Source organism: Mobula hypostoma, chromosome 11, assembly GCF_963921235.1.
Source record: "Mobula hypostoma chromosome 11, sMobHyp1.1, whole genome shotgun sequence".
Lineage (NCBI taxonomy): Eukaryota > Metazoa > Chordata > Chondrichthyes > Myliobatiformes > Myliobatidae > Mobula > Mobula hypostoma.
Window position 1 is genome coordinate 81,223,763 of NC_086107.1, and position 26,663 is coordinate 81,250,425.

Here is a 26,663-nt window from a genome sequence, read left to right on the forward strand (position 1 = left end):
TGAATTTGGAAAGGTACTGGATGATGCCGAAATTGTCTCCATCTGTACACCATGAACTATTTCCCAACAGAGAGCAAACAGGTGTTGGAGCCAACCTCTGTGCCTCTGGTTGGAAAGCAGATTGGGGCAAGGAAGGACCATGCTGCTCAGAGGAAGCATGGAAGTGACGAAAGCAGTGATCCAGCTACAACCGTGTTGTAGGAAACATACAGAGTCATAAAGAAGTACAGCACAGAAACAGGCCCTTTGGTCCATCTAGTCCATGCTAAAACTATTTAACTGCCTGTTGCCATCGATCTGCACCGGCACCATAGCCCTCCATATCCTTACTATCCATGTACCTATCCAAACTTCTCTTAAACGTTGAAATTGAGCTCACATGCATCATTGTGCTAGCAGCTCATTCCACGCTCTCACGACCCTTGAGCGCAGAAGTTTCCCCTCATGTTCCCTTTAAACTTCTCACCTTTCACCCTTATCTGCAAAAGCCTCTGATATATTAATCAGGCAGTTACTTGCAAAATGTGGCTTGGTTTTAAGCTGGAAGAGAGTTCAAGGAGCTTCAAGGAAGTTGCAAGCATTCGGGTTTTGTGAGTATAAAGAACCAGAATCTACTCGGCATGCATTAACTTTATTGCATGAACTTCAAGTGGGAGACAAAAAGCTGCTTGTAAAAATAGATGCAAAGACCAAAGCCCAGCTGGAAGAATGGAAGACCAAAAAGAAAGGAGTCAATGGAGATATAGATACAGAGGATTCATCAGACGATGTTGTGGATGAGGAAACCAAGAGGAGAGATCAGATCGTAAAGGGAGCAACAGAGGGATTACTAAGAGAACACTCCAGAGAACTAAATGCACCTTCCCAAGGTCAAGATGCACAGACTACTAGAAATAGAAAGTGGCTACCGGTATCAGAACCACTTCCTACAGTCAATTCCTACAATCTCCACAGATGGAAGTGAACACCCTACAGCCTTTACATCAAGTTCTCTTACCACTACAGAGAAAAATTTAGGCACAAATTGACAGAGAAGCCTTGAGTCTGGTTTGGGGAATAAAACATTTCAACCAGTACAGGTATAGGAGAGAGCTTACCTTCATTACTCATCATCAATCACTCGTGTCCATTTTCAATCCATAGACGGGTGTTCCACTAACAGCAGCATCACGAATGCAGAAATGGGCTCAGTTTCTTGTAGGATAGAATTACTAATCATGGAAATGCTGATGGATTGTCCTGTTTACCCTTGGAAAAGGAAATACTTGAAACATTTACAAAAGGATACTCCTCTTGATGCATTCTCTCCAATAGTAGCATAGAAACATAGAAAACCTACAGCACAATACAAGCCCTTCAGCCCACAATGCTCTGCCAAACATGTACTTACTTTAGAAATTACCTAGGGTTATCCATAGCCCTCTATTTTTCTGAGCTCCATCTACCTATCCAGAAGTCTCTTAAAAGACCCTATCATATCCGCCTCCACCACTGTCGCCAGCAGCCCATTCCATGCACTCACCACTCTCTGCGTAAAAAATATACCTCTGATATCTCCTCTGTACCTACTTCCAAGCACCTTAAAACTGTGCCCTCTTGTGCTAGCCATTTCAGCCCTGGGAAAAAGCCTCTGACTATCCACACAATCAATGCTTCTCTTTATACACCTTTATCAGGTCATCTCTCATCCTCCGTCACTCCAAGGAGAAAAGGCCGAGTTCACTCAACCTATTCTCATAAGGCATGCTCCCCAATCCAGGCAACATCCTTGTAAATCTCCTCTGCACCCTTTCTATGGTTTCAACGTCCTTCCTGTAGTGAGGCGACCAGAACTGAGCACAGTACTCCAAGTGGGGTCTGACCAGGGTACTATATAGCTGCAACATTACCTCTCGGCTCCTAAACTCAATCCCATGGTTGATGAAGGCCAGTATGCCTTCTTAACCACAGAGTCAGCTTTGAGTGTCCAATGGACTCGGACCCCAAGATCTCTCTGCTCCTCCACACTGCCAAGAGTCTTACCATTAAGACTGCACAGAGTCTTGTCATCTTCAGAAGTTTTCGGATGACTCTGCCATAGTTGGATGCATCAGCAAGGGAGATGAGATTGAGTACAGGGCTACGGTAGGAAACTTTGTCACATGGTGTGAGCAGAATTATCTGCAGCTTAATGTGAAAAGGACTAAGGAGCTGGTGGTAGACCTGAGGAGAGCTAAGGTACCAGTGACCCCTGTTTCCACCCAAGGGGTCAGTGTGGACATGGTGGAGATTACAAATACCTGGGGATACGAATTGACAATAAACTGGACTGGTCAAAGAACACTGAGGCTGTCTACAAGAAGGGTCAGAGCCGTCTCTATTTCCTGAGGAGACTGAGGTCCTTTAACATCTGCCGGACGATGCTGAGGATGTTCTACGAGTCTGTGGTGGCCAGTACTATCATGTTTGCTGTTGTGTGCTGGGGCAGCAGGCTGAGGGTAGCAGACACCAACAGAATCAACAAACTCATTCGTAAGGCCAGTGATGTTGTGGGGATGGAACTGGACTCTCTGATGGTGGTGTCTGAAAAGAGGATGCTGTCTAAGTTGCATGCCATCTTGGTCAATGTCTCCCATCCACTACATAATGTACTGGGTGGGCACAGGAGTACATTCAGTCAGAGACTCATTCCTCCAAGATGCAGCACAGAGCGTCATAGGAAGTCATTCCTGCCTGTGACCATCAGACTTTACAACTCCTCCCTTGGAGAGTCAGACACCCTGAGCCAATAGGCTGGTCCTGGACTTATTTCATAATTTACTGGCATAATTTACATATTACAATCTAACTATTTATGATTCTATTACTATTTATTATTTATGGTGCAACTGTAACGAAAACCAATTTCCTCCAGGGTCAATAAAGTATGACTATGACTATGACTACTATTAATACTATATTCTGCCATCATATTTGACGTACCAAAATGAACCACCTCACACGTATCTGGGTTGAACTCCATCTGCCACTTCTCAGCCCAGTTTTGCATCCTAATCGATGTCCTGCTGTAACCTCTGACAGCCATCCACACTATCCACAACACCCCCAACCTATGTTTCATCAGCAAATTTACTAACCCATCCCTCCACTTCCTCATTCAGGTCATTTATAAAATCATGAAGAGAAGGTGTCCCAGAGCAGATCCCAGAGGCACAACACTGGTCACTGACCTCCATGCAGAATATGACCTGTCTATAACCACTCTTTGTTTTCTGTGGGCAAGCCAGTTCTGGATCCACAAAGCAATGTCCCCTTGGATCCCATGCCTCCTTACTTTCTCAATAAGCCTTGCATGGAGTACCTTATCAAATGCCTTGCTGAAATCCATATACACTACATCTACTGCTCTACCTTCATCAATGTGTTTAGTCACATCCTCAAAAAATTCAATCGGGCTTGTAAGGCATGACCTGCCTTTGACAAAGCCATGCTGACTATTCCTAATCATATTGTGCCTCTCCAAATGTTCATAAATCCTGCCTCTCAGGATCTTCTCCATCAACTTACTAGCCACTGAAGTAAAACTCACTGGTCTAATGTAAGTCTAAAGTCTCCCTACTATGGCAGAGATGATCCAAAAGGAAATCAGACAAGACCCCACACTGTCTTGGGTCTACATGGCCACCCAAACTGACTGGAATATGCAGCAGAACTCCCAGTTCCCCAGTGCCAAGATGACCTTGCCCTTGACGTAGTTTGCTTTACATTGGAATTGAGAGTTGTTGTACCATTCAAGCTGAGAGCTAAATTGTTGGAGGAACTTCATGCCAGACATCTAGGCATGGTCAAAATTAAAGCATTGGTTTGAAGTTTTGTCTGGTGGCCTGGGATAGATCAGCAGATCAATCAGCTTGCCATGGACTGTTCAGGATGCCAAGACGCCCAGAAGATGTCCAGAGTTGTTCCTCTCCATCCTTGGGAATGGCCTACATTGCCCTGGCAGAGGATTCATGTGGATTTTGCTGGACCATTCACTGCTCTATAGATGCTGCCTGGCCTGCTGAGGTCTTCCAGCATTTTGTGTGTTGCTCAGAAGGACTATGCAGGACTAACAGCTGAGACAAATTTAGGGCTTCTCAAACTTGGAGGTTTGATTTTTCACTTCTTGATAAGCTGCTCTGGTGAGGGAACATTGAGGTGATCAAAAGTGGGTACTCAGAAAGATTAAGGACAGAACTGGAACACCGTCCTACGCAGTGGAGATTGCACCTGAAATGACACATAGAGGAGGCCCCAGAACCTGAGATTGTTTCACAGCAACAAGCCTCACCTGCCAAGCAGAGTGATCCCCCTTGTCAGGAAAGGTGCTATCTCTGAAGAGTAAGAAATCCTCCACAGTGATTTGGCTTGAACGGGACAATTTCAAATTTACTCTGTGTAGATGTCTGTATATTATACCGTGTATATAGTTGAGATGCATTTTATATTGCGTTGGAATGTATAGCTGAGCAGGGAGGAGTTGTTGCTGTGGCACCATTCCACTAGTTGGCATATCTCATTCCTGCATGCCCTCTCCTCACCACCTGAGATTCTACCACAATGGTTGTATCATCAGCAAATTTTTAGATGGTATTTGAGCTATGCCTAGCTGCACAGCCATGTGTATACAGAGAGCAGAGCAGTGGGCTAAGCACACACCCCTGAGGTGAGCCAGTGTTGATCGTCAGCCAGAAGGATATGTTATCACCAATCCGCACAGACTGTGGTCTTCCGGTTAGGAAGTCAAGGAACCAATTGCAGAGGGAGGTACAGATGCCCAGGTTCTGCAACTTCTCAATCAGAATTGTGGGAATGATGGTATTAAATGCTGAGCTATAGTCGATGAACAGCATCCTGACATAGGTGTTTGTGTTGTCTAGGTGGTCTAAAGCCACATGGAGAGCCATTGAGATTGCGTCTGCCGTTGACTTATTGTGGCGATAGGCAAATTGCAATGGCTCCAGGTCCTTGCTGAGGCAGGAGTTCAGTCTAGTTATAACCAACCTCTCAAAGCATTACATCACTGTCAATGTGAGTGCTACCAGGCGATATTTAAGTAATATCGTAATTATTGTTTGATTAAGCACTCTTTTCGGGATTCCAGCCGGGCCAAGGTATCAATTATAACTGACACTTCGATGACAAACTCTGTCATCTTTATCAGGGATGATGCCTGCGCATGTCTAGTCCAATGGTATTTAAACCTCCATTGTCTCTCCCTCCCGATTGGTTAGTTCTCATCTAATCAGGTTTCCGCTTTCTCGGCTTGTTTACAATTGAATTCCTGTTCTTCCTTCGAGCAAGACTTCATCTTTGTTAAAAATCTTATCCAGTTTTATTTCAATGGCTTCTTTTACCAAGTGGTCTCAAAAGCCATTGGTGTGGCACAGTAGTTCTGTGCCATTGAAGTCAATCCTATGGCAATTGCGAATGTAGTGTCTGCTACCACCAATTTCTCCGGGTAACCCAGACGGATACACCTCCTGTGTTCGTTGATGCGGGTTCCCACTGTGCGTCCCGACTGGCTGATCTACGCTGATCCACATTCACAGGAAATCCTGTAAACACCAGCCAACCGGATCATCTTTGACCTGCATAAGCTGTGATTTGAGCTTCCTTACAGGTTTGTGAATGGTATTAATCCAAAATTTCTTCAGGATCCTGGCAATCCTTCCAGAAACCGTGGAAATACAGGGAAGACAGGCGGAAGCAACAGGTTCCTCCTCATTGTTAGGTTTCCTGATTTTTCCATTGGCTCTTCACCTTGCAGCCATTCCGAGGGAATGTCGTGTGTAATTGTCTTATTTCCTTGGGGAGACTCTCTGGGTCCAGATAATATAATGGTCAGTTTCGACGTGGTGTCCATGTTCACGAGAGTTCCCATTAAGGACAGCTTGGTCCTCCTGTGGTCAAGGTTTGATAAGGGTACCATTGACCTTTTTGAACACACCCTTACTTTGACATACTTCCTCTGTAAGGGGAACGACTCTGAATTTACAGACGGAGTGACCATGGGATTGCTCTTGTTACTGGCTATTCCTAAATTCTACATGGAGGACTGAGGAGAGGGCCCTTATACCCCAAATGCTTCTTCAGATACGTTGATGACACCTTCATAGTGTGTGTCAACATTTCATGTCAAAACAGTGCATGAAGACTTAGAAGGAAGAGGAAAGATTGCCAGATTGTCAGGACGGCACAGCAGTGTAGCATAACGCTATTACATCACCAGAGATCAGCAATCAGTGTTCAATCCCACCGCTCTCCGTACGTTCTCCCCATGGCGGGGTGGATTTTCTCCGGTCCTCCCACATTCAAAAGGCTATATACATATAGTCTTCCCTACATATAAAAGACCATGCCAGTAACGCTTGATTACAAACCCAGCTAAGAATCCCATGTTCAGAGATGCCTCAATGTCCAAATTATTTTGATATTAGGTGTCATTGCTTTGTCTTTGGAAAGAATGCGGTCAACAATGGAAATTTTATCATATCTTTCTTTCACTGTGATGGTCAAAGAAAGACCAAAAGTTGATTGCAGTTGTGCTCCTGAACCTATTTACTTGCTGGAGATGTTACAAGCGATTAAGGTTAATCTCCAGGTTAATCGGGTTCTAAATGTAATTATTTCCAAATACATCTGAAAAGTTATTTTAGTGTTTAATAAGCCGAATGCATTGTCATTCTTTTCAGATGTTTTCATATATGATGTTCTATGTTACAAATAAATCGATTCGGATGGAAAAGTCGCCTAGCAACGCAACATAGGCTTCAGAACGGCCTCCACTTCCGCCACACCCTAACCTGCTGCCAAGCGGAAACGAACCTGGATGGATGTTCCTTCGCGCAATCAGGAGTCAGAACGGTGAGGTCATGTGCGAATTACAGCCAATTGGCTGTACTTTGGAGGCGGGGGGAATGGCCGCGCTCCGGGTTTGTGTGACGCGCGAAGAGACTCGAAATTGTCTCAGTGGTTTAAAGGTAAGCTTGCCGGGTGAATTTTATATCTCCCCTCCCCCCCAATGAAAAAGAGCTGGGAAGTTAACGGTGCTCGAATGGGTTTGGGTAGGGGGGATTTTGGTGATGACGAATGGATGATTTCAGCTGATGGAAATGAGATGCAAGCCCTTGCTCTTTGTTTGCTGCCGTGATATGATGAAGTCCAGCTGCCCAGTCCTCACGTTGTCCCGTTGGAGTCACTCCCCACCCTCCCTACTGCATGTTTTAGACCTGAGGGGTTTCTGGGTTGCCCACCCCTCCATTTCTTCCCCCTACAATAACCCTACATTTCTCTAGCGTCTGCAGCCCCGTTGAAAGGTGGGCAGATGTAGAGGTCGAAGCACACCGGTTTCATCCTTCCCCCTTATGAGATCCGCACCTCGTTACATCCTGTCCCACACACAGGATCCCAGGCTCCTGGACTTGTAGGCACAAGAGTCTGCAGATGGAGCATCACACACAGAACGCTAGAAAGACCCTGGGCCAGGCAGGAGGGAAATAGACAGCCAACGTTTCCAGTCCAGAAATGCTAGATGAAGTGTCTCCACCCAAAAAGTTGACTGTTCAATTTCCTCCATGAATCTGCTAAATCCCTCCAACGTTTTGTGTATGATGCTCCAGGACCCCCCACTACTGTTGTCAGGTCCTGTGTGGCCAAAATAAAATTTTAAAAAGCGGAAAATACTAGATCAACAAAGCTATATGTTAGAGGACTTTAGTGGATCAGGCAGATGCATGGAAGAAAAGTGATAGCTGCCGTGGGCTGGAAGATAGAGGGAAGATGCTGGCTACTGGTCTTGACTATGTCTAGATGTTTCCTGTAGTTGGGGAGTCGAGGGTCAGAGACCATATCTTCTGGATAGAAGGATGTAACTTTAGAACAGAGATGAGGAGGAATTTCTTTGGTCAGAGGGCACTCAACCTATGGAATTCTTTGCTACAAATGGCTGTGGAGGCCAAGTCATTGGGTATATTTAAAGCAGAGGTTGATATCCTCTTGATTAGTAAGGGAGTCAGTGGTTCCAGGGAAAAGGCAGGAGAATGGAGCTGAGAGGGATAATAAATCAACCATAATGAAATGACAGAGCTGACTCATTGGGCCAATCGGCCTAATTATGCTCCTATGTCTAATGGTCCAATTTGTTGCACGATTTGAACATCTTCAGTTTCTATTGTCTCCAGAAGATAGTAAGTCTTCTTGGGTGGTTCCTCAGGATGGAGATGACTTGCTTCTTCTCTGGTGGCTGCAGTAAGAACCATAGACTCTACCTGAGATGGGGCAAGAGGTGGTTGGGTCATTTGTGAAGTGATGTGTTTCTTCTACCTCTGAAATATTCCTTACACGCACTGCCAAAGCATGGACTGGAGTTTTTCATTGTCACCTGAATGCTTCTCCACTTTGAGGTCCCAACAAGTCTCCACTTGAAGCTCCTAGGAGTTTTCCAGAGTTGCATTTCTTCATGGAGGTTTCAGAGCACGTCCCTGAAATATTCCCGCTGTTCAGCTTGGCAATCTTTTCCCAAGACAGAGCCCAAAATATGGTGTGTGTTTTGGAAGTCTGGCCAACGACCAGCATAGTTTATACTAGAGTCTGACCACAAACGTCACCATGCTTTCGGCACTAAAACAGCACGTTCATAACTTATTAACCCTTAAGGCATCCGTTAGTCTTGCGAGACCATGGATCTGCACCTGGAAAGTCTTCATTCTCCAGGACGCAGGCCTAGGCAAGGTTGTATGGAAGACCAGCAGTTGCCCATGTTGCAAGTCTCCCCTCTCCACGACACCAAAGTTGTCCAAGGGAAGGGTATTAAGACCCATACTGCTTGGCACCATTGTCGTCGCAGAGCAATGTGTGATTCAGTGTCTTGCTCAAGGACACAACACGTTGCCTCGGCTGATGCTCAAACTCACGACCTTCAGGTTGCCTAGTTCAATGCCTTAACCACTTAGCCACATGCCCACACAATTATTAACCCTAATGGGTACGTTTTTGGAATGTGGGAGGAAACCAGAGCACCCGGAGAAAACTCACGCAGTCACAGGGAGTACATACAAAAATGTATAGCGTGGCGGAATTGAACTGGGATCACTGGTGCTGTAAAGTGTTATGCTAACTGTTACACTAGCTCTGGTCTCTGTTTTTAATATACTCAGCATTCTTGGACAGAGAATACCAAAGATTTAGAACCCTGTGAACAAGTAAGTTTCTTCTCACCTCTGCCCTGGGAGGCCAACTGCCAGTCTTTATTTTTAGTCTGTGACTACTGGTTTATAGATATATAGTGTGGGGGAAGCTTCAACTCCACGTCTACCCTTTCAAGGTCTAGAATCAGGTGTATGCATGATATAAAACTTGCAGATGTTCTAAAGTGGTGTGGGCTGTGAGAAGGATTCAGAAAGGCTGCCAAAGATAGATACAGATTCAATGAATGGACAAGGACTTGGCACATGAAATGTAATTTTTCTTTTGATGGAAGAAAAATTGGAAAGGTGGGAATAGTTTTTAATGTTGAGATTTTGAAAGGTGTGTAGGTGTTCAAAGGGACTTGGGTATCCTTCTTCACAAATCACTCAAAATTAACATGCAATTGCAGCAAGCTTTTAGGAAAATGGATAATAATGGCTTTTATTGCAAGGGGATTTGAGTGCAAAGTTAAAGATGCCTTGCATCAGTTACATGGGATCCTGGTGACACCATCTGGTGTATTATGCTCTGGTCTCCTTATAAGATAAGCGGTTAGCTTTATTATGTCACGTGCACTTTGAAACACACTGTGAAATGAGTTGTTTGCATTAATGACCAACAAAGTCCGTGCTTCCAGCGCCAACGTAGCATGCCCACAACTTTCTTACCCTGACCCTAATCCGTATGTTTTTTTGGAATATGAGAGGAAACTGGAGAACGTATAAATGCTTTACAGACAGCGGCTGTAAAACATTGGGCTACCTGCTATGCTACTGAGCTGCCTGTATGTAAGGAGGGTATTTATTTATTTAGTGATACAGCGCAATGCAGAACAAGACCCTTCTGGCCCAAAAGGCCATGCCGCCCAGCAACCCACCTATTTAACATGAGCCTAATCACATGGAAATTTACAATGACCAATAAACTTACTCACTGGTACGAGATTGGACTGTGCGAGGAAATCAGAGAACTTCGAAGGAGCCCATGCTGTCATAGGGAGAACTTACAAATTCCTTACAGCTGGTGCTGGAATTGAACTCCAAACCCCGACTGCAACAGTGTTGCACTAACCGCTACATGACAGCGGCACCCTACAGTTACAACTGAAGGAATACAATGAAACTTCATCATATTTACACTTGGGGTGGCAGGTTTGCTGTATGAGAAATTAGTTAAACAATGTCTATATTTTGTTTTGAAGGATGAGGTGATCTCATTAAAACATACATTTTTACAAAGCACAAGAAGTTAGAGATGATGTTTCCCTAGGGCCAAGTCTGATCTATATAGAATCAGGTCAGGACAGGTACCAGAAGGAATTTCTTCACACAGATTGCAATAAATCTTTGGAATGCTCTATCCAGAAAGATTGTGGGGAGTAAATTTAAATCAATAGATTTTTAGACAAAGAAAATGGAGGAATAGGATGAATGCAAGAAAGCAATACTGAGTTTAAAAATCAGACATGATCTCCATAAGTGGCAGAGCAGGAATAAGGGACTTACTACCCAGGGTAGTCATTTAATTTTTTTAAAATTGCAGATGTCAGTCACTCTGTGGCTAACTACATGGGAGCGATAGAACTGTATGTCACAGTAGCGTAGCAGTTAGGCATTTGAAGTTCAACTCTGGCACCGTCCGTAAGGATTTTGCACGTTCTCCCTGGGAACGCGTAGGTTTCCTCCAGGTGCACCAGTTTCCTTCCATATTTCAAAGACGTAGTGGCTAGTGGGTTAATTGGTCATTGTAAATTGTCCTGTGATTTGGCAAATGTTAAATGGGCAGGTTGCTGGGCGGAGCAGCTTGTTTGGCCTGAAGGACCTGTTCCACTCTGTGGAGGGGGACTGAAAATCAGTCTCACTCTATATGCTGTGTGGTGAAGTGCCAAATGAGTCAAATGTATTAGTATCACAGTAAGACTGTGATGACAATACAGCAGGCTCGGAAATTGTATCTCATAGAGTTGCTGGAATCGCTTAGTGTTGGTATCACAATCCTGCACATCTTCATCAGAAACAGAATCCAGTTGTACTATCATTGACATGGCAGCAGTACAATGCAATACATAAAAACACTAAATTACAATAAGAAATATATCAATAAATAGTGCAAAACATGGACAGCTTTTGAAAAGTTTTATGCCTCTAGCTGGTGCTCTGTGGAGAGATTTGCTGTTTTTTTCCGTGCCTGTGACCTAATTTGTTCTCTGAAACTAGTCTCACCTCACTCATTAAGAGCTAGACAAGTTTTGAGGTCAGCAATGAGATAATGTTCAAGATTCAGGATTGTTTAATGTCATTTCCAGTACACAAGTGTAAAGAAGAATGAAGTAATTGTTATTCCAGATCCAAAGCAGCACAGGAAAAAAAACACACAATAAGATAAAGAACGCAATTTAAAAAACACAAAAAGTATATGAGATAGCTATATACATAGATTGATTATATGTACATAATGTGACACAAATTGGTATACAATTATTTGTTTCTGGTAATGTCGATGAGCTTAGAACATCAGTACTAAACCTAATCCAATTTCAAAATCCATATGGCTGAGGTCACATCGCAGGCAATGATATGTAACAGGCAGGGTTCATGTGGTAATCATGCAAGGATCGTAACTGAATGACCAGCCACCTCCTTAATCGAAAAGTACAGGCTCTAATGACTATAACTGGCCTAAATTGGCTGAAATCCATTAACTCCTCACAAAACTGAAGATGAGCTGTAGACCATATGTACAATGCAGCTTCGGGTGCTGTATATGGATGAGGAATTGAGACATTTCAAAATAGAAACATAGAAAATCTACAGCACAATACAGGCCCTTGGGCCCACAATGCTGTGCTGAACATGTACTTACTTTAGAAATTACTTCAGGTTACCCATTGCCCTCTATTTTTCTAAGATCCATGTACCTATCCAGGAGCCTCTTAAAAGACCCTATCGTATCCGCCACCATGGCTGGCAGCCCATTCCATGCACTCACCGCTCTTTGCATGAAAACTTATCCCTGACATCTCCTCTGTACCTACTTCCAGGCACCTTAAAACTGTGTACATTTGTGTTAGCCATTCCAGCCTTGAGTAAAAGCCTGTGACTAACCACGTGATCAATGCCTCTCATCATCTTATACACCTCTATCAGGTCACCTCTCATCCTACGTCACTCCAAGGAGAAAAAGCCAAGTTCACTCAACCTATTCTCATAAGGTACACTCCAATCCAGGCAACATCCTTGTAAATCTCCTCTGCATCCTTTCTATAGTTTCCACATCCTTCCTGTAGTGAGGTGACCAGAACTGAGCACAGTGCTCCAAGTGAGTTCTGACCAGGGTCCTATATAGCTGTAACATTACCTCTCAGCCAGGCCTTGGTCACCCCTCCCCTACTTTCTCAGCTACTTATGGTTTTTAAATTCAAGTCAAATGAAGATAGATTGGGGCTTTTTCTCCCAAGTGTAGGAAACCAAGAGGTGTTGTTATCAGGGTTTATAATATCACAGGTGGGTAGGTGGGAGGGGAGCAAAGATAGCCTTTTTCCCATGGTTGGAAAGTGCAAAAAGGCACATCTTTAACATGAGAAGGGGAGAGGGAAGATACTTAAAGGGGGTCTGAGGAGTAAGTTATTCATGTACAAGGTTGGAGGTGCCAGAGGCAGTGGTAGAAGTGTGAACAATTACAACTTTAAAAAGCTACTTGGACAGGTACCTGGATAGGAAAGGTTCAGAGGGATATGGGCCAAACACAGGCAAATGGGAAGGCATCTTGCTTGCCATGAATGATTTTGGCAAAGGGTCTGTCTCTGTGCTGTATAACTCTATGACTTTAATTATTGGTGACTGTGTTAAAGTGACAATTAAACAGCTGATAGAGCCATTCCCCTGTGCTTTCAGTGACACAGGTTCAGCCTTGACTTCGAGTGCTATGTGGAGCTTGTATGTTCTCCCTGTGACCATGTGCTTTTCCTCCAGGTGTTCCGGTTTCCTTCCTCTGGTTGGTAGATAATCGTCCTCTGTAAATTACCCCCACTGTGTAGGGGGTGGTAGAATCTGTAGAGAGATGATGAAATGTGGAGAGAAGAGAGAAATTAGGTTCATGTTGGATTGGTGTAAACAGGTGGTCGATAGCACAGATTTGTTGAGCCCGAGAGCTTGTCATAATAATGTTTATTCCAATTAATAAGTTGTGAATATATAATATTGATCAATTTGGAGTTGAATCTTTGTCTCTATCTGGTAAGTGGAAGAGGGGGTCCACACCTCCATGCTCTGTTATTGCTGCTACCATCAGGAAGGAGGTCCAGAAGCTTCAGGTCCCAGCCCAGTTATTACCCCTCAACCACCAGGCTCCTGAACAAGTGTGGATAACTTCGCTCACCCCAACGTTGTACTGATTCCACAGCCTATGGACTCATTTTTAAGGACTCCACAACTTATGTCCTTAATATTATTTATTACAACATCTATTATTATTTTGTTTTTCTTTTTGTATTTGACAATTTATTGCCCTTTGAACGTTGGTTGATGTCCATCTTTTGTATGTCATTTCTTACTGATTCTATTGTGTTTCTTTGTATTTACTGTAAATTCCTGCAAGAAAATGAATCTCAGAGTAGTATATGGTGACATATATACAGTTTGATAATAGATTTACTTTGAACTTTGAGCGCCAAATTTTTGCACATCTGTAGCAGTTTATTGTTTTGTGTGTTGTTTATTCTAATGTGTTCTTTCTTTTTAAACCCTGTAAACTCTAGTATGGTGATTGCAGGACATGGAATCCATACGTGTAACAGCTAGAGATTTATGTGAGTACGATGACCTTGCTACAAGCCTCGTACTCGATCCGTACTTGGGTTTTCAAACTCACAAAATGAACATCAGGTAAGCATTCATCAAGTTGCTGTATCTCTCCATACATCTTCTGTTTCTTCACTGTTCACATCTGCCCACCCCTCATTCCTGAACTTGTCATTTCTATTATCTTAACTGAGCCACTGTTCATTTTCTGTAGTTTCTGCAGGAAGCACATTACATCCTTGCTTTTATATTCTAGTCCCCTTGAAATGAATGCTAACATGTCATTTGCCTTCCTCACCACAGACTCAACCTGCAAATTATTTTTTAGGGATTCCTGCACAAGGACTCCCAAGTTCTTTTGCGCCTCAGGTTTTAGTATTTTCTCTCATTTTGAAAATAGTCCACCCTTTCATTCCTTCTACCGAAGTGCATGACCATACACTTCCCAACACTGTATTCCATTTGCCACTTCTTTGCCCATTGTCCTAATCTAAATCCTTCTGTAGTCTCTCTATTTCCTCAGAACTACCTGCCCCTCCACCTATCTTCGTATTGTCTGCAAACTTTGCAACAAAGCCATCAATTCCATCATCCAAATCATTGACATATAACGTAAAAACAATCAGTCCCAACACATACCTCTGTGGAGCACCAGGTCACTGGCCAACCAGAAAAGGCTCCCACGCTTTGCTTCCTCCACTGTTTTATTCATGCTAGAATCTTTCCTGTAATACATTGCTCCCTCAACGTCAGCAAGGTGAAGGAATTGGGTGTTGACTTCAGAAGGAGTAGTGGTGCGCAAGTGGAACAGGTCAAAAGCTTTAAGTTCCTCGGGGTCAATATCACAAGTAACCTGACTTAGTCCAACCAAGCAGAGTCCACTGCCAAGAAGGCCCACCAGCACCTTTACTTCCTGAGAAAACTAAAGAAATTTGGCCTGTCCCCTAAAACCTTCACTAATTTTAATAGATGCACCGTAGAAAGCATTCTTCTAGGGTGCATCACAACCTGGTATGGAAATTGTCCTGTCCAAGACTGGAAGAAGCTGCAGAAGATCATGAACATGGCGCAGCACATCACACAAACCAATCTTCTGTCCTTGGACTCACTTTACACCGCATGCTGTTGAAGCAGTGCTGCCAGGATAATCAAGGACACGACCCACCCAGCCAACACACTTTTTGTCCCTCTTCCCTCTAGGAGAAGGCTCAGGAGCTTGAAGACTTGTACGGCCAGATTTGGGAACAGCTTCTTTCCAACTGTGACAAGACTGCTGAACGGATCCTGACCCGGATCTGGGCCGTACCCTCCAAATATCCGGACCTGCCTCTCGGTTTTTTTGCACTACCTTACTTTGCATTTTTCTATTTTCTATTTTATGATTTATAATTTAAATTTTTAATATTTACTATTGATTTGTACTCCAGGGAGCGCGAAGCGCAGAATCAAATATCGCTGTGATGATTGTACGTTCTAGTATCAATTGTTTGGCGACAAGAAAGTATAAAGTATAATACTGTGGGCTTGCAGCTTGTTAAGCAGTTTCATGTGTGGCACCTTGTCAAAGGCCTTCAGAAAATCCAAGTACACAACATCGACCGATTCTCCTTAGTCTATCCTGCTTGTTATTTCTTCAAAAAATTTGTCAGGCAAGATTTTCCCTTGAGGAAATCATGCTGTCTACAGCCTATTTTACCATGTGCCTCCAAGTACCCTGAAACCACACCTTTAACAATCAACTCCAACATCTTCCCAACCACTGAGGTCAGACTAACTGACCTATAATTTCCTTTCATTTGAAGAGTGGGGTGACTTTTGCAATTTTCCAGTCTTCTGGAACTTTTCTAGAATCTAATGATTCTTGAAAGATCATTGCTTACAATCTCTTCAGCCACCTCTTTCAGAACTTTGGGGTGTACACCATCTGGTCCAGGTGACTTATCTACCTTCAGATCTTTCTGTTTCCAAAGAACCTCCCTAGCAATGGTAACTTCACACTTCATGACCCCTGGTAACTGGAACCTCCACCATACTGCTAGTGTCTTAATTATTACCTCTCCAGCATCATTTTCCAGTGGTCCGATATCTACTCCCACCTCTCTTTTAGACTTTATGTATCTGAAGAAACTTTTGGCATCCTCTTTAATATTATTGGCTAGCTTACTTTTGTATTCCACCTTTACCTTCTTAATGACTTTTTAGTTGTCTTTTGTTGGTATTTGAAAACTTCCCAATCCTCTAACTTCCCACTAATTTTTATTAATATAATAATAAACTCTCTTGTTAGCCACAGCTGTGTCATCTTTCCTTTAGAATATTTCTTCCTCTTTGGGATGTATGTGTCCTGTGCCTTCCAAATTGCTTCCAGAAATTCCAGCCATTGCTGATCTACCATCATCCCTGCCAGTGTTCTTTTCCAATCAAGTATGGCCATCTCCTCTCTCATGCCTCTGTAATTTCCTTTCCCATGGTTTTCACTCCATCTTCCCACTCGACTGTCTATTGTGGCCATGCAGACATTTGACTCAATCTGTGACCTATCCATCTCTGTCCATTGCCACCTTGATTTTGAGAATCTTCCTATCTGCCTCTGGTCTCCATAAGGTAATGTTTATTTAGAATAACAAAGTCCAAACAAAAAATCAAGAAATTAGATTGTGAGAAATACTACACAAATTTTTCTTTGATTGCTGACTTTCTTCCATTGGAACTATATTTTAGTATTAAACTTTTGGAAAATACACTGATACCTGCAGGGCCTCTTATTGTCTTCTTGCTTGAGTCTGAAGCCATAAGCCTAACTCTAAATGACGAATTTTTATTTCATTCCAGCCATCGACCAGTCGTAAGGAGGCACCAATACCTCAGGGATATTCTTCAAAAGTTTCTTAAGTCACAGGATTTGGAAACTGTGTATCGAGCATTGACTCTGGGTGACTGGGCCTGGCACTACTTCTTGCACAAAACGTCTCTTGAAGAAGAAATATTCAAAGCTCAGGTGAGTGAACAAGTGAATGTTTTTGCTTTTACCCTTTCCTGAAAGTTCTGAGCCTTGCCAGAAGCAGTTTCATAAATACCCAGTCACCATGCCCAGTTGTCCTGCTTGAGCCCAGATAGAATCCTGCAAGCAGTTCGGCTGTGAGAATCGTGGCCACGTGCTTTTTCCCGACCTCACTCGTGTCTGCATCTTTATTTTAAAGTCTATTATCGTTCAAACATACACATGTATACGTCTGAACAAAACATCGTTTCTCTTGGTTCAAGGTGCAAAACACAGTACATATAGCCACACGCAGCACATATTAGATTAGATTAGATTATGAGGACACTCAGTCCTCGTTTATTGTCATTTAGAAATGCATGCGTTAAAAAATGATACAATGTTCCTCCAGAAAGATATCACAGAAACACAGGACAAACCAAGACTAAAACTGACAAAACCGCATAATTATAACGTATAGTTTCAACAGTGCAAAACAATACTGTATTTTGATAAAGAGCAGACCATGGGCACGGTAAAAAAAAGTCTCATGTCCCAATAGCCCCATCATCCCGCACAGGCGGCAGAAGGAGAAACTCTTCCTGCCATGAACCCCCAAGCGCCGCAAACTTGCCGATGCATTGGAATCACCCGACCGCAGCCGACTCTGAGTCCATCCGAAAACTTCGAGCCTCCGACACTGAGCACCAAGCACCATCCTCTGCCGAGCGCTTTGACTCCGCCCCGGCCACCGAGCAACAGGCAAAGCTGAGGACTCGGGGCCTTCCCCTCCGGAGATTCTGGATCACACAGTAGCAACAGCAGCGAAACAGGCATTTCAGAAGTTTCACCAGATGTTCCTCAGTGCTCTCATGTCTGTCTCCATCAAATCAGGATTGTGCACGGTACCTACTTGACAGATAACAGACATCATTGACAGGAGTGGCCGCTGCGCGCTGCGACGCGTCGCCATCTTCTCCTCCTTATAGTTACAATCCAGCACATAGAGACAAAATAATACCACCTGAGTGGCCAGATCGATAGAGTGTGACGTGCACAGAATTGTGAGAAGTTCTCCAGTTCTTACCCCTGGTCTTATTCTAACTTTTTCCGGTGAAGCCTCTGCCTCAGTTTCAGGTGGCATTTCAACATCATGTGGTGTATTCTCCTGCTAACTACCAGGACGAGACTGTGTAACACACCTATGTACTGATTAGGGTATTTTCTACAACTTTCAGAAGCAGTTATAAATCTCAGAGCTTATTTACCCAAGTGCTGCTTTTCTAAATGGTTCCATTTTATTCCTCAATTTGGTCTCCATAGTGCACCATTGCACTGGAGTTGGTTCCCCAAGTATTGGCAACAATCGGGTACATAATATGGCTATCCAAGTAGTCATTTTTAACTGTGGGTCAACTTCACAGCACCTAGAGTATGCAGACAGCAAGATCTATCGTTAATTTTCACTTCGTATCCCCCTCCTATTTCCCCAGTCTTAGACTCTCTACCACATGTAATAGTCCCATCTATATCAACTAACTTGTTTCAATATAAGTAACAAATCTGAGGTCTCAGTTGATAGGGACAATTGAAAACAATTCGTATAACCTTGTAAATATGAATCAGCATTTTTTTTCTAAAATTCTTTTAATGTTGTAATCCATTTAATATGTTCTGTATTTCAGACCATAAGATACAGGAGCAGAATTAAGCCATTTGACCCATCAAGTCTGCTCTGCCATTTGATCATGGCTAATGGCAGAGCAGACTTGATGGGTAAAATGGCTTCTGCTCCTGTATTTTATGGTCTTATATACAGAACATATTAAGTGGACTACAAAATTATCCCTCAACCCCATTCTCCTGCCTTCTTGCCATAATCTTTGATGCCTCTACTAATCAGGAACCTATCAACATACTCTTTAAATACACTCAGTGACTTGGCCTCCACAACCATCTGTGGCAATTAATTCCACAGATTCACCACCCTCTGGATAAAGAAATTCCTCCTCATCTCTGTTCTAAAGTGTCTTCCTTGTATTATAAAGCTGTGCCCTGTGGTCCTACACTCCCCTACTGTAGGAGACATCCTCTCAATATCCACTCCATCTAAGTCTTTCAGTATTTGATAGTTTTCAATGAGATTCCCCCTCATAATAATCGAAAGCTCCACAACACATTCCCGAGGAGTTCTGCAGCAGTTGTGGTATTTCAGATCATTTGAAGCTCAGCCCCAGAATAGAGAAAACATTTGTTTGATTATACACGTGTACAGAAATAATAAAAATATACACATTGTAAAAACAAGCAAATATATACACAGGCACGTGTGTGTGAATAAAGTTTACTCTTTAAAATGATCTTTCAGAGAAATATGTTTATTTGATGAATTCCTGAAATTTTGACCCTACTTTAGGTATTTCGTTACCTTCGAATATTCCTACCTGAAAGTGGCTTTGAAATTCTCCCGTGTAATCGATATTCTTCAGAATCCAATGGAGCCAAGATAGTGTCATTGAGAAAGTGGTATGTTTCCTCGCCTTTAATGGGATCTGTGACAAGGGTTAAGATAATGGCCTTTCACTTAACTAATTTGTGCTGAAGTTACAACCAGATTAATGAGATAAATGTTAATTTGGAATATGTAAAGATAAAGTTTAGTATTATTTCTCACATGTACTTTGCAACATACAGTGAAATGCCTCATTTGCATCAAATCAAATCAAGGATTGTGCTGGGCAGCCTGCAATTGTTACACACTTCCGGTGCCAACATAGCATGCTGACAAATCACTAACCCTAAAGCCTGATCTATACTTCTGCGTCAACGCATCGCCGTAAGTACTGCGTCGCCGCAAGCCCTATGCAAAGCCAACGCGGATCCCTATGCCAGAGCCTGCGTTGCTGCAACGCGCACCTCTCCCAAAATGTAACCGCGCGCGTGGCAATGCAGAACACAACAGCTGTGATTGGTCCGCTTGGTAGCATCAAATTTCATCCTACGCTGCAATAGCTTCCCATTGGGCGACTGAAGGGCAGGGAAGGAACTCTGGCTGCAATGCTTTCCATAAAGCTTTACAGACCTCCGAAATTATGGAGGACACATTTCGCTTTTACGAAAAAAGACGCTTGCGTCTTGTTTACCAGGAGAAAGACTACCATGACCATGAAGCCTTGCGCGGGCAGGTGAGTGCACATGCGTGACGTGCGTGAATTGCAGAGCGGCGCAGACAGACCAATGTACAAGTATAAATGCTCACAATGCACGTAAGTCACTTGCGTAAGTTACGGCGTCCAGTTAACGCAGAAGTATAAATCAGGCTTTACTGTACATCTTTGGAATGTGGGAGGAAACCGGCGGAAATGCATGCAGTCACAGGGAAAATGTACAAAACTCCTTAAGAGCTGCAGCAGGAATTGAACCCAGGTTACTGGCATTGTAATAGCGTTAGGCTAACTGCTATGCTACTGTGCACCCAATCAAAAGTTTAAGGTCCACTATAAGACCTGACCATTAAGCCCAGGCTAACTTTTCATGACACTTTCGTATATGACTTTGGATAAGGAACTAAACAGGAGCCTGCCTATGCATTTTAGACCATAAGAACACAAGTCATAGATCAGAATTAAGCTGTTTTGCCCATGGAATCTTCTCTGCCTTTTGATCATAGCTGATTTATTTTCCTCAAACCCCAATCTGTAACTTTTGACACCCTTACTAATCAAAAAACCTTCTCCCTGTAATCTTTGATGCCCTCACTGATTAAAAACCTTTACTTTGTAATCTTTGACGCCCTTACCAATCAAGAACCTATCAACCTCTGCTACAAATATACCTAATGACTTGGTCAGCACAGCTGTTTGTGGCAATGAATTCCACTGAATTACCACTCTCTGGCTGAAGAAGTTCCTCCTCATGTCTGTTCTAGAGGGATATCCTTATATTCTGAGGCTGTGCCTTCTGGTCGTATACTCTCCCACTAATGGAAGCATTGCTCCACATCCACTTTATCCAGGCCTTTCAATATTCAATAGGTTTCAATGAGATCACCCCCCCCCCCACTCCCATCCTTCTAAACTCCAGTGAATACAGCCCAGAGCCATCAAATGCTCCTCATAGGATAACAAAATCTTCAGGACTCTAGATCCTTGCAACAGAGCATTGTGTCTATTCCCCTGACTATGCCACACCCAATTATAACTACATTTCTCTTCTCTTCCTCCCCCCCGCCCCCGAAATGATTTTGAGACAAAGAAGATGGTTTTCGACTTCAGGAGAACCCGCACCATTCACACACACCCCTTTTAGCATCGGCGACACAACGTTGGAAACTGCAAGCAGTTTCAAGTTCCTGGGAGTGCACATCTCATGGTCCCAAAACACATTCTACACAAATAGGAAAGCCCACCAAGGCCTCCACTCTCTGAGGGGGTTGAAGAGAGCTGGACTATGTACGTATACTCACATCATTCTACAGATGCACTGAAGAGAGCATCCTAACAAACTACATCACTGCATGGTACAGAAACTGCACTGCAGCGAACAGAAGGGTCTGCAGAAGGTAGTCAAAACTGCCCAGTGCATCACCGACACCAGGTTGCCCACCATCAAGGACATACGTACAGAAACCAGTAACATTATGAAGGATCCCACCCAGCCTGTTCATGGTTGTTTGTCTCACTCCCATCAGGGAGGAGGCTATCTAGCATCCACACCAGGACACCAGGAAACAGTTACTTTCCCCAAGCAGTAGGGCTAATCAATACCTCCACTTACTAACCCACCCTTCCACAAACCCCAACCACCGCTACTTTATCATTTCCTGTCAGTCACTCTATGTACGGTGACTTATGTTGTAGTGATAGTAACTTACAGCACAGAAACAGCCCCTTTGGCCCATCTCATCAATACTGAACCATTTAAGCTGTCCGGTCCCATCAACCTGCACTTGCACCACAACCATCTATAACCCTATTTTCCACGTACCTGTCCAAACTTCTCCTGATTGCTGAAATCGAGTTCGCATGCACCACTTGCACTGGCAGCTCATTCACACTCTCACGACCCTCTGAGTGAAGAAATTTCCTCTCATGTTCTCCCTTAAAATTCTCATCTTTCACCCTTAACTCATGACCTCATTAGTCATTGGAAGAAGCTGCTTGCATTTACCCTATCGGGTACCCCTCATAATTTTGTACACCTCTATCAAATCTCCCCTCAGTCTTCTACATTTCAAGGAATAAAGTCCTAACTGATTCAATCTTTCCTTTTAACTCAGGTCCTCCAGTCCTGGTAACATGCTTGTAAATCTTCACTGTGTTCTTTTAACCTTATTTGCATCTTTCCTGTAGGTAGGTGACCAAAACTGCACACAATACTCCAAATTATCTCTTAAACAGCTTCAACATGACATCACATCTCCTGCACTCAATGCTTTGATTTATGAAGGCAAATGTGCCAAAAGCTTTCTTTACAACCCTAACTACCCGTGCCCCCACTTTCAAAGAATTGTGGACCTGTATTCCCAGATCACTTTGTTCTAACGCACTCCTCAGTGCCTTACCATTCAATGTGTAAGACATATCATGGTTGGTTCTACCAAAGTGCAACACCTCACACTTGTCTACATTAAATTCCATCTTCCATTTTTCCAGCTGCAAGCTTTGATAGTTTTCCTCACTGTCCACTAGACCCCCCCCCCGCCCCCAATCTTGGTGTCAACCACAAATTTGCTGATCCAGTTTACATTATCATCCCAATTGCTGATATAGATGACAAACAAGAACGGACCCAGCAGCACTCCACTAGTTACATGCCTCCAGTCAGAGAGGCAACTGTCTACTACTACTCTCTGGCTCCTCCCACAAAGCCAATGTCTAATCCAATTTACTACTTCATCTTGAATGCTAAGTGACTGAACCTTCCTGACCAACCTCCCATGCAGGACCTGGTTAAATGCCTTGCCAGAGTCCATGTAGACAACATCCACTGCCTTGTCTTCATCAACTTTCCTGGTAACTTCCTCAAAACTCTATAAGATTGGTTAGACACAACCTACCACGCACAAAGTCATCCTGACTATCCCTAGTCAGTTACTGTCTATGCAAGTGTTCTGATATCTGGTCCCTTAGAATAGTTCCATTAACTTTCTCACTACTTACATCAGGCTTCCCGGCCTATAATTCCTGGTTTGATTTTAGAGCCTTTCTTAATTGTCAGAACAACATTAGCTATCCTCCAATGCTTCAGTACCTCACCTGTCGCTGAGGATGACTTAAATATCTCTGCTAGGGCTCCTGCAATTTCTGCACTTGCCTTCCATAGGGTCAGAGGGAACACCTTGTCAGGCCCTGGGGATTACCCAAATTAATTTGTCTTCAGACTGCACACACCTCCTCTGTAATCTGTTATCAGGTCCATGATCTTGCTACTGCTTTGCCTCACTTCTGTAGTCTCTGTGTCTGTCTCCTGAGAAAATATAGCTGCAAAAAATCAATTTAATGACTCCCCCAACACACATAAAAGTTGCTGGTGAACGCAGCAGGCCAGGCAGCATCCCTAGGAAGAGGTGCAGTCGACGTTTCAGGCCGAGACCCTTCGTCAGGACTAACGTTAGGTTAGTCCTGACGAAGGGTCTCGGCCTGAAACGTCGACTGCACCTCTTCCTAGAGATGCTGCCTGGCCTGCTGCATTTACCAGCAACTTTTATGTGTGTTGCTTGAATTTCCAGCATCTGCAGAATTCTTGTTGTTTGCGTTAATGACTCCCCCATCTCTTTTGGCTCCACACATAGATTACTATTCTGATCTTCCAGAAGACGAATTATCCCCTGCTCTTAACCTATTTGTAGAATCCCCAAGGATTCTCCTTTACCTTGTCTGCTAGGGCTACCTCATGCCTTCTTTTACCCTCCTGATTTCTTTCTTAAGTTTTCCCTTGCATTCCATAAGTACCTAATTTGTTCCTTCTGTCCTATATGTGTGCACTTCTTTTTTTTCCTTAACCAGGGGCTCAGTTTTTCCTGAAAACTAATGTTCCTAAAGCTACTACCTTTACCTTTTATTTTGACAGGCACATACAAGCTTTGTACTCTCAAAATTTCACTTTTGAAGGCCTCCCACTTACCAAGTACACCTTTGGCAAAAAACAGCCTGCCCCAATCCACACTTGCCAGGTCCTTTCTGATATCATCAAAATTGGCCTTTCTGCAATTTAGAATCTCATCCCATGGACCAGACCTATCCTTTTCCATATTTACTTTGAAGCTAATGTCATTATAGTCACTAGATGCAAAGTTATCTTGTCTCATTCCCTAATAAGCAGACCAAGTGTCACAAACTCTCTCGTTGGGACTTCTATGTACTGAACATGTTTGACAAACACTATCCCATCTAGTCCTTTTACTGTACGGGAGTCCCAGTCAAAATCTGGACAACTAATATCGCCTACTGTAACAACCTTATGTTTCTTGCAACAGTTTGTCTTGTGCCTAGCGTGAGATCAAAACGTGAGGTTCCATATATTGACTGCCCCCCAGTAATAAAACCTAAAATTTGCTAAAGCTAAACCTCCATTCTTTTTAGCTTTTTGAAGATGAACTTTATTTAGTCGAGAAAGTTTATTTTTCCATATATATGAAGATATGATAGAATCCAGACAGTCAAAAAAGGATTTAGGAATATAAATGGGTAAGGCCTGTAAAAGGTATAAAAATTTAGGCAAGATATTCATTTTAATAGAATTAATTCGGCCAATCGACGATAATGAAAGGGGCAACCATTTTGATAGTGCCCTTTTTACATTTCTTGTTACATACACCTGTTAGGGTGCATTCTCCAGTTACCTTATAAGGTAACCGTACCTTCAGCCAAGAGCAGATGTCATCAGGTGGTTCCCAACCTTCACCGAGTGTTTCGACTCTCAACCACAACACTCTGCAGTTGGTGGGCCAGCAGTGGTGGCCAAATCACTGCCCATCTGCTCCTGGCTTCCAGCTTACCTCCTGTCGCCTACTCCAAATCCAACAAGAGGCTCGTTCTGCCTCTTCCCCCATCCTACGAGCTGCTTGTTTTTTGCTCCTTTCATCCAGGCCCAGATCTGACAACAACTGCCATGCTGATTTGGCTGGGAAACCTCTGCAGCCGATCTCCACAGGGAACAACCATGCCTGCCATCCCTTGTCTTTACACTCCTGCACTAAGGACTGGTACTTCAAGGCCTCTCTCTCGTGGGCCTCTACCCATCCCTCCTCCCTGTCAGCTCAACCAGAATTATTTTCTTGTCTTCAGTTGAGCACAGTACAAAGTCCGGGCGTAGGGTTGTGTGCACCACATCCGGGAACTGCAACCTCCTTCCCACATTGACCTTCATCTCCCAGGACCTGGCCGTTAGCAGCAGATTGGGCTTTGGTTGTTTGGTTACGAAAGGCCTGGCTCCCTCTTTGATGAAGGTGATGGCCTTCCTCAAATCTGTGCCAGCTGTCCTCTTCTTGCATCTCTCACGCTCTAGTGTGTCAGCAAGAACGAGAAGCACCTTAGCATGGCGCCACCTATACCATCCTTGAGTTAGAGCTGTTTTACACCCGGACAGTATATGAGCCAGTGACCCCTTTTGACCGCAGAGCTTACAGTTTGGGTCCTCTCTCATCCCCCATGTGTACAGATGTAATGGTGAACATAATTCAGTAAGGTAAGAAAATTTGCTTTAAGTAAATATTTATAATTCTTAGTAATTGTTACACCCAAATAAGTAAATTGATTTCTTACAATTTTAAAAGGAAGGTTAGTATTAATTGATACCAAATTGTTCAAAGGAAAAAGTTCACTCTTATGAAAATTTAGTTTATATCCTGAAAATTGACCAAAACAGGAGAGTAAGGAAAGTATAGAAACCATAGAAACTACAGCACAGAAACAGGCCTTTTGGCCCTTCTTGGCTGTGCCGAACCATTTTCTGCCTAGTCCCACTGACCTGCACACGGACCATATCCCTCCATACACCTCCCATCCATGTATCTGTCCAATTTATTCTTAAATGTTAAAAAAGAACCTGCATTTACCACCTCATCTGGCAGCTCATTCCATACTCCCACCACTCTCTGTGTGAAGAAGCCCCCCACTAATGTTCCCTTTAAACTTTTCCCCCCTCACCCTTAACCCATGTCCTCTGGTTTTTTTCTCCCCTTGCCTCAGTGGAAAAAGCCTGCTTGCATTCACTCTATCTATACCCATCATAATTTTATATACCTCTATCAAATCTCCCCTCATTCTTCTATGCTCCAGGGAATAAAGTCCTAACCTATTCAACCTTTCTCCGTAACTGAGTTTCTCAAGTCCCGGCAACATCCTTGTAAACCTTCTCTGCACTCTTTCAACCTTATTGATATCCTTCCTGTAATTTGGTGACCAAAACTGAACACAATACTCCAGATTCGGCCTCACCAATGCCTTATACAACCTCATCATAACATTCCAGCTCTTATACTCAATACTTTGATTAATAAAGGCCAATGTACCAAAAGCTCTCTTTACGACCCTATCTACTTGTGACGCCACTTTTAGGGAATTTTGTATCTGTATTCCCAGTTCCCTCTGTTCTACTGCACTCCTCAGTGCCTTACCATTAACCCTGTATGTTCTACCTTGGTTTGACCTTCCAACATGCAATACCTCACACTT

General features: G+C 43.3%; 1 protein-coding gene across 1 annotated transcript in view; it reads left to right on the forward strand.

Moving 5' to 3' along the window:
• Positions 1–6,933: 6,933 nt before the first annotated feature.
• Positions 6,934–26,663, forward strand: part of LOC134353868 (histone-lysine N-methyltransferase KMT5C-like) — a 45,272-nt gene continuing 25,542 nt past the window's right edge. The window contains exons 1-4 of the mRNA XM_063062352.1: positions 6,934–7,001; positions 13,964–14,090; positions 16,839–17,004; positions 19,403–19,512. Of these exons, the coding sequence (XP_062918422.1) occupies positions 13,981–14,090; positions 16,839–17,004; positions 19,403–19,512 (386 nt within the window). The 5' untranslated portion in view covers positions 6,934–7,001; positions 13,964–13,980. The remainder of the gene's footprint in view (positions 7,002–13,963; positions 14,091–16,838; positions 17,005–19,402; positions 19,513–26,663) is intronic.